The sequence below is a fragment of the Malurus melanocephalus genome, unplaced genomic scaffold, assembly GCF_030028575.1.
Source record: "Malurus melanocephalus ecotype Western Australia unplaced genomic scaffold, MMel_1.1 scaffold_659, whole genome shotgun sequence".
Classification (NCBI taxonomy): domain Eukaryota; kingdom Metazoa; phylum Chordata; class Aves; order Passeriformes; family Maluridae; genus Malurus; species Malurus melanocephalus.
Genome location: NW_026623891.1, coordinates 300836 through 316071, shown reverse-complemented (window position 1 = coordinate 316071; position 15236 = coordinate 300836). Strand labels below are relative to the sequence as shown.

The 15236-nt window shown below is 40.0% G+C and overlaps 1 protein-coding gene across 3 annotated transcripts in view; it reads left to right on the top strand.

Annotated features, from left to right (window-relative positions):
* The window catches only part of SYNE2 (spectrin repeat containing nuclear envelope protein 2), a 155224-nt gene that overhangs the window by 15979 nt on the left and 124009 nt on the right, over positions 1-15236 (top strand). For all 3 annotated transcript variants that reach the window (XM_057383782.1, XM_057383781.1, XM_057383783.1), the window contains exons 10-26: positions 279-416; positions 1267-1431; positions 3276-3388; positions 4089-4245; positions 5758-5848; positions 6006-6193; positions 6357-6521; positions 7780-7953; positions 9692-9850; positions 10121-10294; positions 10883-11008; positions 11166-11321; positions 12018-12229; positions 12468-12543; positions 13153-13271; positions 13856-13979; positions 14829-14986. In XM_057383782.1, the coding sequence (XP_057239765.1) occupies positions 279-416; positions 1267-1431; positions 3276-3388; positions 4089-4245; positions 5758-5848; positions 6006-6193; positions 6357-6521; positions 7780-7953; positions 9692-9850; positions 10121-10294; positions 10883-11008; positions 11166-11321; positions 12018-12229; positions 12468-12543; positions 13153-13271; positions 13856-13979; positions 14829-14986 (2495 nt within the window). The remainder of the gene's footprint in view (positions 1-278; positions 417-1266; positions 1432-3275; positions 3389-4088; positions 4246-5757; positions 5849-6005; positions 6194-6356; positions 6522-7779; positions 7954-9691; positions 9851-10120; positions 10295-10882; positions 11009-11165; positions 11322-12017; positions 12230-12467; positions 12544-13152; positions 13272-13855; positions 13980-14828; positions 14987-15236) is intronic.

The following is a 15236-nucleotide window of genomic DNA, read 5'->3' as shown; positions in this document are numbered from 1 at the left end:
GTAATAAAATGACCCATGGGGAGCTGTGAGAGGAGGAATTTTCCCTTTCTCTTGCTGGGAGGGGAGAATTGTGTTAAATACAGACTTAGGGAACGGCACCTATAATTTCAGACCCAAACAGTGCCTGGAGACAAGTCTGCCTCTTGCCATCTTGCCTTTGCATGCATCACACCCTTTGAAGTTAATGGAACTCATACCAGAGTGCTCAAAGGCAGTGCTTGGCTCCGTGAGCTTCCATCTGACGATTTCTGTGAATTGCTCTTCTGTTTCATCCCTAGGAAATGATGTCATTTATGGAAACATTTAACCACGAGAAAAACCCCTTTCTGCCTGTGTTGTCATCAAAAAGAGGTGAAGCTGAGCTGAGTGAAGGCCAGCAGCAGATGAGGGAAGAGTGGGATAAAGTGATCTCTCAGGTCAGAGGCATTTCTTGCTCACCTTGATGCCAGCATGAGCAGGTTGSATGAAGGAGCCTAAGTCTAGCCCGGGAACTCTCCTGGAGAAAAAGTGGGGAGATGATTCTTTATTTGGAATGATGAAAGAAGTTTGACCCTGAACCTGAAGTCCAGACAGTCTGAGTGGTGTTCAGTGCCCAGGAGGAGGCAGGAGGTCACTGTGTGTTACCCTTCTGAGCCTCAAGACTGTGCAACATCCCTGGAAAATGTTCCGCATCTCATCTTGGAGCACTCTTCCCATCAAAGCTTTTGGCGTGTTTTGCTTAAAAGGTTGTTTTGGGACATAATTATGGCTCAGATAGGGATGCAGCTGGGAAAAGTGTGTTAATATATTCCTTCCTGTGGCACAGATCTGGTGAGACCTGGCTTTGCAGTGCTTTGCAGTSAGGCTCTTTGGCTGTGTAGGCTCAAACAGGGATTTGTGGGGCCTTGCTGGGAATTGCCTTTCCTGGAAGAGATGCTCCCCTGTCAGCCCCATGACAGAAAGCTGTTCATCTGTTTCCCCCCCCTATTTTTGCAACTCATTTACTATAAATTTTCCCGTTGCTGGGCCTTGGGATGGTCACCAGCAAAGGACACTAATGCCAAATTCTCTGTGGTGTTGCAGAGGTTATGGACTGGAAGCAAACTGGATTTTCAGATAAACAGGGCTAATTTGCAGCTGTCTTCACTGGAAGCTTTTTTTTTTAACAGTAGCAGGCATGCAGGAGTGGGCTCCTAGGATGCCTCTAGYACCAGCATTATATCAGCATCTTGGGGATGGGGAAGAAAATAATAGTGAGAGATTTAATCCACTTGTTTTCCTTTAAAGATTAACGAGTGGAARGCGAAGCTGGACCAGATGTTGCCCTCCCCTCTGAACAGCATCGAGGCTTGGCTCCAGGAGGTGGAACGTCTGCAGGCAGAAGATTTGCCTGATTTGCAGGACCCGTTCAAAGCAATGTCTGTCTTCAGAGAAATCATTGTAATGTTTAAGGTATGCTGATCACAGAGGAAATTCTGCTTCAGTTTGACCCGGCAAAGCACTTGTTACAGAATTCTTGTTTGACATTTTGGGAAGTGGTGTGCATATGTTTGTCTTGTGAAGATGAAAAGCTCTTCTGAACATWCCTTTGAAGGATTATGAGTTTAATTAAATAGCTGCATGGGTCTATAAGGCAGGTTTCTGACTTCAGTGGGGTGAGATTAAATTTKAGTACTACCCGAATGAGTAAATTATATTATTCTTTTTTTATGTGGTTCCTGCAACTTGTTTGTTTGTTAAGTAATAACACAGGATAATTGCACCCTTATCTTTAAATCTTTGCTTAATGCATGCCTATTCAGAAAAGCACTTGAGCTCAAGGTTACATTCCAGAGAGTTCAAGAAGTTTGTGTGTTTAAAGTTAAATAGTTCAAGAAATTTGTGTGTTTAAAGTTAAATATTTGCTGAATCACTCTGTAGTTCCATTCAAGGCAAGTATAGGTATTTTGATACCTTGGTGCCATGCAAGTTACTCATTCTGATCTTCAAATATTTGCACTGATAATASTTTAAACATCCTTTTGAGTTTAAAAATTCTGAAAGAGTAATGTGTAGATGCCCAGTTGGTCACCATAATACYGTACTTGGGTTTTTTATAAACAAGTTTGCTGATTTTGTGACAATGTCCTTAAAGAGAATTTGAAAGAATGGGCAGTGGARGTTCTTGCAAGTGCCTTGATAACACCACTCTTTTATGCTTTGTTAGTCAGTTCCTGATATGAGAAATGGCTTTTTAACTTGTAACAGCTTTGCCAGCCTTTAGCCATTTGATCTGAGATTTCTGTTGTGCAGCTTAAGCAGTTAAAGTGTTTTTAAGGATCAGACAGAGTGATGTCATTTCTTAAGAGGTTTCTTTTTTCCTGTTGAACATGTAGATAAAATCATTGCATTCCTTCAGAAGAAAAAACCTACAATGCTTTATTTCTGTCAAATCCACTTTTCATGATGATRAGATATTCTGTTGAGAATTCTTTCCCCTTTTAGTATGTCATGTGTAGGGATCATATTTCCAACCTTATAATGCAAATTTTGCTTGCTCTTAAGATCTAAGAAGTTACCCACCAATGCTATTAACTGTCTGACTGATATAACATTAAGATTACAAAATCCAATATTAAAAATCAGWGCATTATTTTTGTGGTTGAGGGCTGTCCCAGGATTTAGCCATTTCCCATTAACAAGATCTGTGCCAGATTTTATAGCACAGAAATGAAATTTTAGCATATTTTTTATATGCCACTGAGAAACTTGCTTATCTTCTGTGCAACACATTTTGTGTCTCTCAGTAGGAAATTTGGTGCTGAGACACATGCCTGTAAATATTCCCTAATCATGGGATGCTGGCCATCAGATGGTTMATTTGGTRCCCTGTCAGCCTGGTGYTGGACACMAATTTATTGAGMAGTCAAWKWAMYWWKKRASWGGWKRMMAWAWWRRWTTWRYYYMMMRGKTTTKSYKYYWRKYYTKKSYWAMCCMWWRSMMARRAMMAMYTWAWKKYCYKRARYYKKTWMMRKKRWKSTTTTTTTKKYCYWAMWRWKGKKGKKRAARKKSMRRAAAAAACTGATGGCAGGAGCAGTGTAGGGTTGTGTCCCTTACATTTAACTAGATACACTAAATATGCACTTTAGAAGGTGGTGAGGTAAATACTTTTATTGCACTTGGATGAGTACAGACACTGGAAGATTGTCTTGTGCTGATTAGTTTTTAGCTCTCACTCTAATGGCAGGTGACTTAGAGACCCCCTGATGAAATACTCTGGATCAAAATGAATGCTCACTATGTCTTGTTCTCCCCAGGGCCTGATGGATTGTTTTGACTCTCACTTGGACACCCTTCAGTCATTCAAGAATGARGATGAGGAGAGGATGCCACTAGTCTTGCCTGAAAAATTGGAGGAAATGAAAAGAAGGTTGTGATGCTCAAATTCCCTTTGCTTCATGTTGTGATCCTGCTCTGCTATTGACTTGTTCTGCTCTTTTGAACAAAGAACATAATTTATCCATGTCTTGCAGGAAAAGAGCATTTTCAACCTAAGGACAGGCTGAGTGTCCAGTGGAGCAGGCAGGGATCTCTCATTGGTCCAATGAATGTTTAATTATGTGTACAGAGTGGAGCTCATTAACAGGACCTTTTCAGATGTTCTTTGCTGGTGGGGATAGGAGACAACCACTCAGGAGAGGAAGCTTGAATATTTTGAATGCAAAAATTTCCMTGGTGGTGGGGATTCTCTAAATTTTAATTTCCACCTTTAAAAATCACTGTGATCTACAACTTGTACARCTCCAAATATGTATTGGAGCATATTTTAAAAAATGACCAGTGAATCTGTACCCATAACCTGAGATGGTTTGACATACAGATAGTAGATGCCCCCTTTTTTTGGGCATTTAAGGTTTTTCATACATTGAGCARACAACGTTGACTGCTCAATAGCTGCTGCTTAAAAAAAAGTGTGCTGTTGTTGTTGTCTTAAAACTTTATTCCTGTCACAATAAAATAATGCTTACATACATGTAATTCTGATTTTTTTAGGATAAAATCCTTATACATTAATGCCTTGTWTATCCAATGGTTTTGAATAAACCTCTGGAACTGTTTTCTGTTTTCAGATTCGGCAATATTCGTTCCACAAATTCCAGCACTTTCCTTGACTACCACTATGGACTGTGCTCAGCCATTGCCAATGAGGTGATGTCAAAGCTAAATATCTGGGACGTAAAATATGGGGCAAAAGAGTCTGTGGAATCTCTGCTGGAAAATTGGAATGTAAGTTTAAGGTAGCTGTATCACATCMTGATGGTAACTCTTTCCCAGCTCTCTGATTCAAGGTTATGTCTTTGTCATCTGAAGATATTCAAGTTGGTAGAAGCATGGTGGACTGAAATCTGGGATTTATTCAAAGAAGGGCAGGTAGACTTCCCTAGAAGCTTCCCTTRCCCCCAACATTTTCCATTTTGCCATAGAAAAATGAGAGTTATTTCTTCAGCTTGGAGATTTAACACAAGCCATGTGTTAGTTTTCTCTCTGCCCCTTTTTATTCTTTGTTGTGAAGATTTCTTCCTTTCTGGACTATTTATAGAGCCAGCACTAGCAGCCCTTCCCTAGTTCCAATCCTCAGAACCCTCTTTGGGACAGTTGAGTTGTTTTCTTCAAAACCAACCATTATTTGTGCTGCTGCCTCTTCCTTTTCCCAGCTTCTTCACCTCCTTATGCATCCTGGTGAATATGAATTAYCTCATCCTGTTGCATTTTATGCTTAGCTCACTTTCTGGACTCAGGATRTGAAATTGATGCCACTTTTAGTCTTTAAGGAGGGGATGGATTGCCCAACCCCAAATACTGACAGAGGACACTGCACCAGGAGTCAAGGCAGAGGTGAAAATGCTGATGGTTTTATCCATCTCCAGTTAATGGGATTCCTTGTGGACTCCATCTTAGTGAACTTCCTCAGAGGATTCTTAGACTGGCAAATCCATAGTTAAATTAGTGAGAAGTTCACCAGCCTCAGAACTGTGGAAGGAGGCAACAACAGGTTGTAGAAAATAACAGTTTCAATCTCACCCTGTGGTGAGATGGTGAGGGTTGATCTGTGCTGAGTTCGATGGTTCAGTTGGTTTCATAAATACTTAATATGTTATTTTTGCAGTTGTGATTCATGGTCTTGCTCAAGCTGATAGAATATAGAGCTTTCCCAGGGACTTCAGGGCTTGTTGCTGGCTTACCTTGTGGTCCCATGATGTGAAGTCTTGGCTGAGTGGTGATGTGGTGGCTCAGGCTTGTCACAGTCCCTCCTCTGCTCCCATTTCTTCCTTATTCACCCTCTCCATCCCCAATTTGAATCTTGATCTGTGTCAAAAACGAGGCACATCAGTGTTTCTCTGCATGCAGGGAAACTCACCTTTTCCTTTCATCACTTTTTTGGCTTATGTGACTAAATTCTGCCTGACTTGTTCTAGATGTGCCGTTTCTCAGTATTGCCCTGGGGCTGTAACTTTTTGAAACAAGCAGTCCTGACTCATGCAGGGTTTGGCTCAGGCAGTGGCATTCAGGTATTCATATTTCTGTTTACTTTATTTTCTGCACAAGCAGAATTAAAGAATAGGTTTGTTTCAGGCTAGAGGGTGCAGCTGTTTTACTTGGTGGGTTTTGCTCAGTTTGCATTTAACCTGTAAGTTGGAGGCTCCTATTTAAAAAAAAAAAAGTGTCCCAAGTTGTATTTCTTACCCAGTTTTATGTTGTTCAGTGTTACCCACGTTAATTACTTTTCACTTTGGGCAGAATTTCATTGAAGAAAAGAAACTTGAAGCACAGCTAGACACTGCTACTCACATCTGTGAAGACTTGAAAAACATAAGTGGTCCTGACTTAGGTAAGCTTGTGCACATAAATTGTTATAAAGATCTCTATTTTGAACTGATGTGCTGTCAAGTTTTAATTCCATTTGCTGTCCTGTGTAAACAGTGCTTTTATTTAATTAACCTCTCTGTTTCCAAATATATAACAATAATCCCTATTCCGTGTCCTAGCTGGAGATCCTCAAGAAATCAGCAAACTTTTAAAGACAGTGGAGTCCAAGATTTCCACATGCAAAGAGTATATTTCCAATGTAAATACCACCCTACAGAAAGTCCTGTCCTCCTGGAGTAACTACACAGAAAACATCAACTTACTAAAGACATGGCTGGATGAAAACAGAAATGAGGATCCAAAAGAGGTACATGGTTGGACTTCTCTGTTTGATAGAGATRCTTGGAAACCTCCTGGAAGAAAAACATTAAATGTGGCAGTGGCTGCTGTTGTTGCTGTTCTGCTTTTTCATTTTGGAAATTAACTTTTGACCGTGTTTTGCTTTAAATGATTTCAATGYCTCTGTCTAGATCCCTGCTGATATCCTGGCAAAGAGGAACTCGATTCATGGCTCCTTAAATGAAGCTGGGAACCATCTCATCGAAGTCAGCAAAGAGCAAGTTGGGTCAAATATTGCCAAAGAGCTGAAGAAACTGAACAGGAGATGGGCAAAGTTCATCAAGAGGACGCACTTTGTGAGTTACAAAGTCTCTTACTCTTTGCCATGCAGCCTTCAAAGTCGTCTCTTCTAGATTTGTCAGCTTGCTAATCAGAGATTGATCAATCTTCAATCAGCTCAAGGTTGCCAGTTTTAAAGCATGAGGAGCAGAGAGTACACAGAGGCATCCCATTCTTGACTCTTTGTCACTCAGTTAAACTCTCATTATAGCAGGATGGAAAATGTTCAATTCTTAAATTGAAATCTCAAAACCACTTATAAAAGGAAGTCTTATTGCAGAATAAAMCTCTTCATTCAGTGCTAGAGGTGGAAGTAATCAATTTAGCCTGTGATAAATTTTACAATCTCTGCCTCAGCTGGTAGAAAGTAATTATTGCTGCACAGATATTTCTAAGGTTGTGCAACTTTTCAGCTCACTTGACAGGTTTTTAGGCTGCTGTAAATCCCTCTACAACCTGCTTAATGTTATACATATTACATTTCCTAGAATGCTTTCACAAGAATGACATTTTCACTCTGCCTGGGAATATTAGAGCTCTTAATTTTCTGAGTTGAGCCTTTCACTGAYATTTATTAAAGGTACTGCTGTGACAGTAAACGGTGGCAAAAAAATTACTACTACATTTTTGTAGGAGATGAACTTAGTGAGACTGCAGTAAAATCAAAGAAAGCAATCAAAAGGTGAGGGACATCCAGAGTTGGCTAGAAAAACCCTTAATAAGTATTGCTTTAAGGAAATACATTGAGGAATCAGAGATGTACGGTGCAAGAAAGGCACCTCCCTAAGGTCTTAAAGACTTCCTGAGTTATTTTTCTGGCATTGCTATAGGGACATAATATGTTATAAATGTATTATATTTATTTTTTTGTGGAAAAGGCAAGACCAAATGCTTGAGCTATGGCCTGTGACTGCCAGTACCATAAACTGTTAACACACTTCCTGATCTTCATTTAACCAACACCTGCTGCTGTTCTCTTGGAGAATTCCCTGGCCTGGGCTAGGGGATGCTTCAGCCCTGGAGTTTTTCTCCACAGTGATGTGGCTTCTTGCAGTGGAGGGGACAATGGGACAGGCCATATGGGCACAGACTGAACCTCAAAAACCTAAATCATGCTGAGCCTCACATGGTTTATTTACCAATATGTTTGGCTTTTATTTCCCCTTTGATCCCTGTTGAGTGCTAAAGCTGGGAAATGACCCAAGTGGTGACTGTTGGAGCAGAGCAGTGAGGAGATGATGGGAATGAACATCTTAACCTGCTCTTTGTTTACAGCTTGGAGAAGAGGGMACAGATGCTGCTGAAAAAACCATGGAACTTCCAGGGAGCCTGGAAAACATTGAAGAGCTSCTGGGAGGGGTGGACAGCTGGGCARCAGAGATGGGATGTCTGCTCRRCAAGATCAGTCACGAGGRGCCTGTGGAACCTGAGATGGAGGAGCACTTGCAGGTGAAAATACTGCTTAAAATACTTGTTCCTGTGATTGCCATCTTGCAGCACAGGTTTGTGGCTGGGGTAAAATGAGCCACCATCAGTGAAGCTGAGCTTAATGTGGATTTTGTGCTGGTAAAAAGTCAAGGCAGTGCCTGTGCCTTGATGGCATTTCTCAGGATCGCTCCCAGATGAGCTGTAAATGAATCTTCCACCCTCAGTGTGTCCAGATGATGAGCAGGTGCCACTGAAATGCTGTTGGTGCCACTGATCAGCAGCTTGTTCTTGATGATATTAATTACTGCTGTCCAGCACAGCACTTGGAGCAGACTAGAACTCTGCAAGCTGCCAATTTGAGAAGYTCCCCTGGTCATACAGTGCTTTTATGAACTATGCTCCAATGCAGGTTTGGCTGAATTCAAGGCTTACCTGTGAAAAACTAGGATATTTTAAGTATTTTCAAGCAGCATGTGGGGTAATTTGAGAACCTCATCTTATAAGCAGTTGCTCTCAATATCCACAAAGAGCACAGATTAATTTCTAACAAGAAATTCCACTAGTCTCTGTTGTTTCCCATATCTCTTTGCCAGGGATTACCCCCAGCTCCCAGCAGATGGCAGGTGAAATTCTGTCTGTAAAACTCAGCAGCTTCAATACAAAGTCTGGTTTATTTTCTTCACCTGCCAGTGAAGGTGGGATTGAACAAAGATGCCAAATTTTATACTGAAGAAGTTAAAACCCTGTTTTATGTTACCTTTATTATTCCTGCAACAGGAATATAGGAATATACAGGCCTGTATAGCATTAATGGTGTGAAGGTGGCCACCAGCAGGAGGTTCCATTGAAGCTCCTTTGTCTAACTGCTATAAATAAATAGAAATATTCTTTATTCTATGAAATCTACCTGCAGTAACTGTGGTCCAGGATCAGTGATAGTTCCCTGTTGCTTTGTGCCTTCTTGCACCGTGTTTAGCTGGCAGATTTAGGAGTGTGAGACGAYGAAAAGGATCTGTTCATCTTTTTGTCATCACAGGCATATGTTTATAAAACAAGCCTCATTTTGCAGTGTGGCACTATTTTGTTAAAAAACATAAAGTAACAAAGGACACCCTGAAACAGAGCCTCCAAAATAGTGTCTGCTGTTGTATCTCTGTGTCTGAGGGCAGGAGAGATCAGGTTGTTCGTTACCTGCAGTACAATAGGTCGAGATTCAGAATAAAGCTGTGATTATCCTCGGGAGAATGCTAATTGACAGCTTCAAACAGCAGAAACGTGTTGAATATTCATAGATCAAAACAGCTCTAATAACGACTTTTCATGATAAATATTCAAGCGTGGCTGTGCTGCTCCTGCATGCAAAGCACCCAGCTGCTTCCTGCCTCACAGGGCTCAGTGCCACCAGAAAATCTGAGCCTCAGCCTCCGTGTGTGCTTACTTTTGGATGACCTCATGGTCAGGTGATGCATATCCAAATGTGTGGTTTTGTTTTGGGAAGCTGTTTGGATAAAAGCACGTTTGGAAAACGCCTCTAATTGTCTCTGTGGCACAGACATGGGAGGTGCTGTGCTGACAGAAAACAGAATCCCCTGTGGATGGCAGCAGATTTCTTTCTCTCCAACACACTGATCATAACTGGAATATAGAACTTTCTTTCCCTAACCAATTATTGATCAAAGCTGACTTTTTCTCACAGTTTGTTCAAGGAAAAAGACAAATAAACTCTTGTAAAGGCTTCTCATGCTCTTTGTTCAACCAGAGTTTGGCTGCAAGGGGAGCCTCGTGCCAAGAGCGAGTTGTGGCAGCAGAAGAGATATTGCAATCCCTGATGCAGAATGCTTCAAGTCAGGTGTTTCAGCAGCATTCTCACACCTCTGGGCTGGAGGCACGAATCAAAGAAGCCAGAGATAAAATTGAGGTACTCCTTTTTTATTGGTCCTGCATTTTTGTACACAGAGATCTTTGATTTTAGCATTATGGGATAAAGAAGGCTCCTTGTCAGTCATGTAAAATAGAAAAGGTTTCATACTGTTGGAATCAGTCTCCCAGAACTCTTGCTAGGGCAAAATCTAGAACATTTCCAAAGATCAGGATCTCAATTTGAAAAATTTGAGTGATGGTGTAAACCAAGAACTTCATTAATTACCAACACTCGGGTGTGTTCTGAAAAGAGTTTCTTTCTTCCAAGGCTGTCATGGGTGACCTGAACAACATCTTGTCCAAATCTGAGARGAGACCCTCAGAGAAGGAGGCTTTGCTCAATTTTGAAGAATCCCAGAAAGAGCTTGAGGCCTCCATTTCAAAGGCTGTGCAACTTGTCAGTGAAAAATTAAGTCCTGAAGAATGTATTTCAAGATATGAGGTGGGTTTGTTTTCTGAGCCAGCTGAATTTGAGTACTTCTAAGGGCTATGTGGTCTCTGAAAATCTGAAGTAAGAAAAATACTGACTTTTCTTTTTTTTTGGTAGCTATTAAGGCTTTTCTCAGCTTTCTGATTTAGCATAGTATTAACTTGGCAGACAACTTGAATGAAGAAACATAAATCTGTATGGCAGTTTATTCAGTGCCCTGTCTTAAATTACTCCTAAATTATTCCATCACTCCATCAGAACTCATCATTTTCAGAACTACAGCCTCTTTTTTTTTTTTTTTTTTTTTTTTCCTTTTCTGATCAATAATTCAGCTTCCCATCAAGAATCCCATGCCTGAATTCTTGGGCAGGTTATTATAAATACTGAATCTTCTCTTTTTCCCAGAGGGCAGCTGGTAAATTAGGCATCTTTGTCTCGAAATGTGAATCTCATAAAGGGATATGGAAGTGCCCAAAATCTTTGTTGCCTCCTCTGGCAGAGAAGGGCCTGGGTGATCATGTAAATAAGGTAAATAAGTTAAATTCAGTTCTGTTTGGTTTTCATTATGATGTCTTTTTTTTATTTATTTTTTTAATGCAGGAAGCTTTTAATGCTCTGGACAATAAAGTTCTTGACAAATTTTTGAAAGCAGCTGAACAGCTGAAAAATATTTCATCTGATCATGAGAAGCTGGTGGTGGAAGATGATGTTCGTAGGAGATGGGAGGTGAGATTAAGCAGGAATGAGAATCCMCTGCCTGGTCTCATTAGGCCTGGCATCTTTGAAAACCAATTKTTTTTGTCACAGTATGTTCTGAGGTTTTTGCTTGCTGTGTAATTCTGTCTCACCATCTCATGGGAAYGATGTGTTTTGAATTTTGCAGGCAGTTCGTCAGGAAATTGTATCCTATGTTCAGCTCATTGTAGAAAGGGAAAAAAAGAAGTTTAATGCAACTTTTAAAAAAATCAATAAGCAGTTAGGCAAAGAGAAGAAACTCCTGAGTATGGATAAAACCAAAGGGGTCATCAAGGAACATGAGGTACCTGTCACATTCCTTTTCTGCCTCTCTCTGTGAATGCTTTGCTGTCTGTTTTCCTCCTTTTTAGGYACATTTTGACAGCTTTTTCCTGCTTTTTAGGTACATTTTGGCAGCCTGTGCCTGTGGAACAGGGCTCTTGTACTCTGTGTTATATAAACACAGGGCAAAGAGGCCACCAAATTATTTCTTTACCTTTTTTGACTGCAAATATTAGTGTTCTTGCAGACTGTTAGAATGAACTCCTTAAGTAGTAGATGGTATCTTTTTTTCCATTCTTTTTTCCCCAGATTTTTAGTATGTCTTGTTTTCACCCTAGAAGGTATAACAACTGATGAGGAATATTTTTTAAAAAAAATCTGCTTTTTCTTTAGTCAGTAGATGTGTCTATCTGATGTCAGGGTAGAAAAGACTTGGGACCAAAGCGGTTGAAATTGTAGTAATATAATGAATTTCAAAATTAAAGAAGAGTCAGTGTGGTCTGGTGAATATGGTTGGGGAACCTGTTGCTGGAAATCCTAATTTATTTCTGACTCTATTTGAGGAAGAACCAAGAGAAAATAAGTGTGTATTTCTTGGTTTGACACTTTTAAGAGCACTCATCCAAGAAGGCAATGGAAATATAAAACAAAATATATGAGAATAATTGCATATCCTTATGACTAACGTGAGTTTTTAAAGTTGTTTTTCTTTGTTTAGGCCTTTTTTTCACATGAAGGCAGCATGCAGGAACTGAACAAGTCGTTGCAAGACCTTAAAAYTTTGGGAAGACTATCAAAAGAAACTGTCCCTGGGATAGAGGCCCTCACTGCAGACTGTGAAAAAAAGCTGGAAAAGGTTCAACAAATGGTGTCAGATACTCACACAGCACTGCTGGCTCGTGCTGGAAAAGGACARTGCCCTCAGAAAGGGTGGGTGGCTGGCTCATGGTGTGTTGTAGCTTTCCAGAGAGCATTTATACAGATTCATGCATTARAGTATCACAAAATCTATCTTGGTAGTACTTCACTGTGGGCAGCTGTACATTTAAACAATATTTTCATAAACTCACAAGTACAATGTTGGATTACCCTTATCACAGCTACACTGTTTTTGATGTCGAGCTAGGATTTTCCTTTTCCCTTTGTATTTGATATTTTGTTCTTGCAGGAGCTCCATCATGGCTTCTGAGAATGGAGAAGAGTCTGGTTCTTCTGAGCAAACTGACAGCCTTGGGATGCAGGAGGTGAGGAGCCCAGAGTTAGTCTGGAAAACAGTTCTCTGTCAGAGGRAGGTCATTGCCAAAAGGAAAAAGTGTTTATTTCTCTTACTATTTTTATTGTAATGAGACCTTGAGCCTGTGGTCAGAAATCAAAACCTCATTGTTCTTGTGAATGTGGACTAAGCAAATATTCAAAATTAACAAGCAGGGAGCAGCACTGGGCATCCTGAGGAGATGTGAACCTCCAACCTGTAATTATATTTTGCTAAAAAGTCATTTTCAGTTGGAAGGGTCATGTGGGAAGCTGTGTTCAAGTGCAAATCCCTCACAGTGTTCCAGTAACCTGAACAATTTTCAGAGGACAGAGAAAGCAAAACTAGTGAAGAGYTGGGGGTATTTGTCTGTATCTGTGGAAAGAGTGAAAGAGCTGGCTGCAAATGTTCACAAATTTGCTCTTTGGGTTCATGGTTGAGTTTAGGCACATTTTGTATTCATGAAAGGAATCTCTCCTTTCCTTTGGGAGCAACATCAAGCAATTCCTTCCTTCAGGAGTTCACAGATGTCTGTTGGGCTTTGCTGTGTGTGACACAGAGTGATGTGGAGACAACTGTTACCCTTTTTATTTCCACTCAGACCTCCAGACCTGCTGCAGATACAGTTTTGGAACCAGATGTGAAACATCACAATGGAGAAAGCTGTGCAAACAAATTTGAGGAAGATGGTGACTTGGCCATACCAACTTTGTTGGAGAGGTAATTTTTAAATCAAAAAATACATGTGTGTTAAGACATGATGGTATGCTGGACAGACATTCACAAATTAATTGAATGTTCCAAACATAAGGCGCCCTTTTTCTATGCAGAGCCCTCTCCTATTTCTGCTACAGTTTACTGAATATTGATCTACAATTGATAAGCACTACAGCAGCTAAATGCTTCAAACATTAAGATTTTGTAGGAAGAACATTTTTAGCTATAAAAGTTCTACTTCTGCTCTTTTCTTGGGACAGAAAAGTCTGCCCCTGTTTTATAAATAACTGCAAATATTGCAGAATAAAAAAAAATGTGTCTAGTTTTTTGGAGAACTGACATTTTTACATTCATAAAACTGAATTTAGAGAATGCAGTCCTGGCATTTATTCTTGAAAATGAGCCATGTTAGCAATCTCTAATATGTTGCTCGTTTWTGCCCATTCATTTGGGACTTAAAATACATATTTGCAATAGGCTTTGCATCTTTTTTGTGGCAATCTGTTGGTGAGTGAGTCCCATACCCTGAGATATTCCATTTAATTAAAAATCATATTCTCTTTGAAAGTGTTTTCATCTTTCCTTAGCTTTAACACACAAAGAAGTAACCTGGAGGAACTTCTACAACTCAGCAGAGATAAAGTAGCATCTGGCTTTACTGATGAAATAAAGGGCACTTCGTGCCTTCAGAATAAGCTGCTTGAACTACAGGCAAGTATTCATCTCTTAAATGTATACCTGGTGCCTAAATTGTTATTTTCTCTTGTAGACCACTGTGTTATATGTACTGCCAAGGGAAAAGGACCATTCTTGCAGCCAGGTTTGTTAGAAGCAGGGAAATCAAGGATTTAGGTTTCAGCAGAGCTGCATTCCTGCTCAGCAGTGGAGTTTTGCAGGTGCTGCTGAAAGATGAAATTGGTGGCTCTGGGTTTATTATCTGCAGGCTGAAATAGGTGTAATGGGGAAAAAACTACAGAAAGGGGATTTTTTTTTTTTTTTGTCAGCAGGAATGGTGAGTGATAGAGATGGCCAGGGCTGGAGGAGTTGTCAGGGCTGAACCATCAAGTGTTTGTGCAGAATGAAACTTTTGCAGCACTTAAAACTTGATTAGGTTTGTGAGATCCTTGAGGYGACAACAAAAGGCACAGAGCTGATGCTGAAAAATTTCTTACTGCAATTTTTCAAGGCCTTGCTTGAAAGGACTACAAAGCCTTTTCAAGCATCTCAGAACTTGGTTCAGTTCTACATTTGTTTTTCTTTTGAACATAGCTAGGTGGAGATATTTTCATTCTTGTAAAAATGACTGGCCCGTATTTATTGAACCTTTTATAAAATACAGCCAAGGCAAATATCTGACATGGAAATTGTCATCATAAAAGCTTGGTAGAGGTTTGCATGCAGCTAAAAATTGTGTCTTAAAGGGAAAAAAGGCAATAGATTCTCTCAGTTTCAGATGATGCTTTTGCTGTTTTTGTAGAGACTCTTATGACTGTAGTTTTATGAACTGTCCACTGAGAAATACAGGATCATATTAATGCATTAGTACTGCTTATCTTGTAGGTAATAGAGAGTGAAATCAGTTCTGGTTGGACACAATTGGAAAACATCTCATCTACCTTAGAAAATCTTGTGGCTGACATGCAGCAGGCTCTTATCTCTGAGGCAAGAAACAAGCTGCAAAGAGAGTGGAAAGAGCTTCAGGATATTATAAGTACCAGGTATAGAATGGCACTTCGATATTAGCTAAGGAATTGTAATTAATTGTGTATGTTGTGAAGGGAATAATCTGCATTGTGGAAAATATCTGTGCATTTTTAACCTTTTCTTCATTGTGTAAAATTAAGCTGTTGTTAATTTTTCTTCATTCAGATACACAAATAGTGTGAATCTCTTCAGGAAACAGAGCCAGATCTTTGTAACTGTTCAACACGCCCTATATTGCTGTTATTTCCTATTTTTCCTTTATTT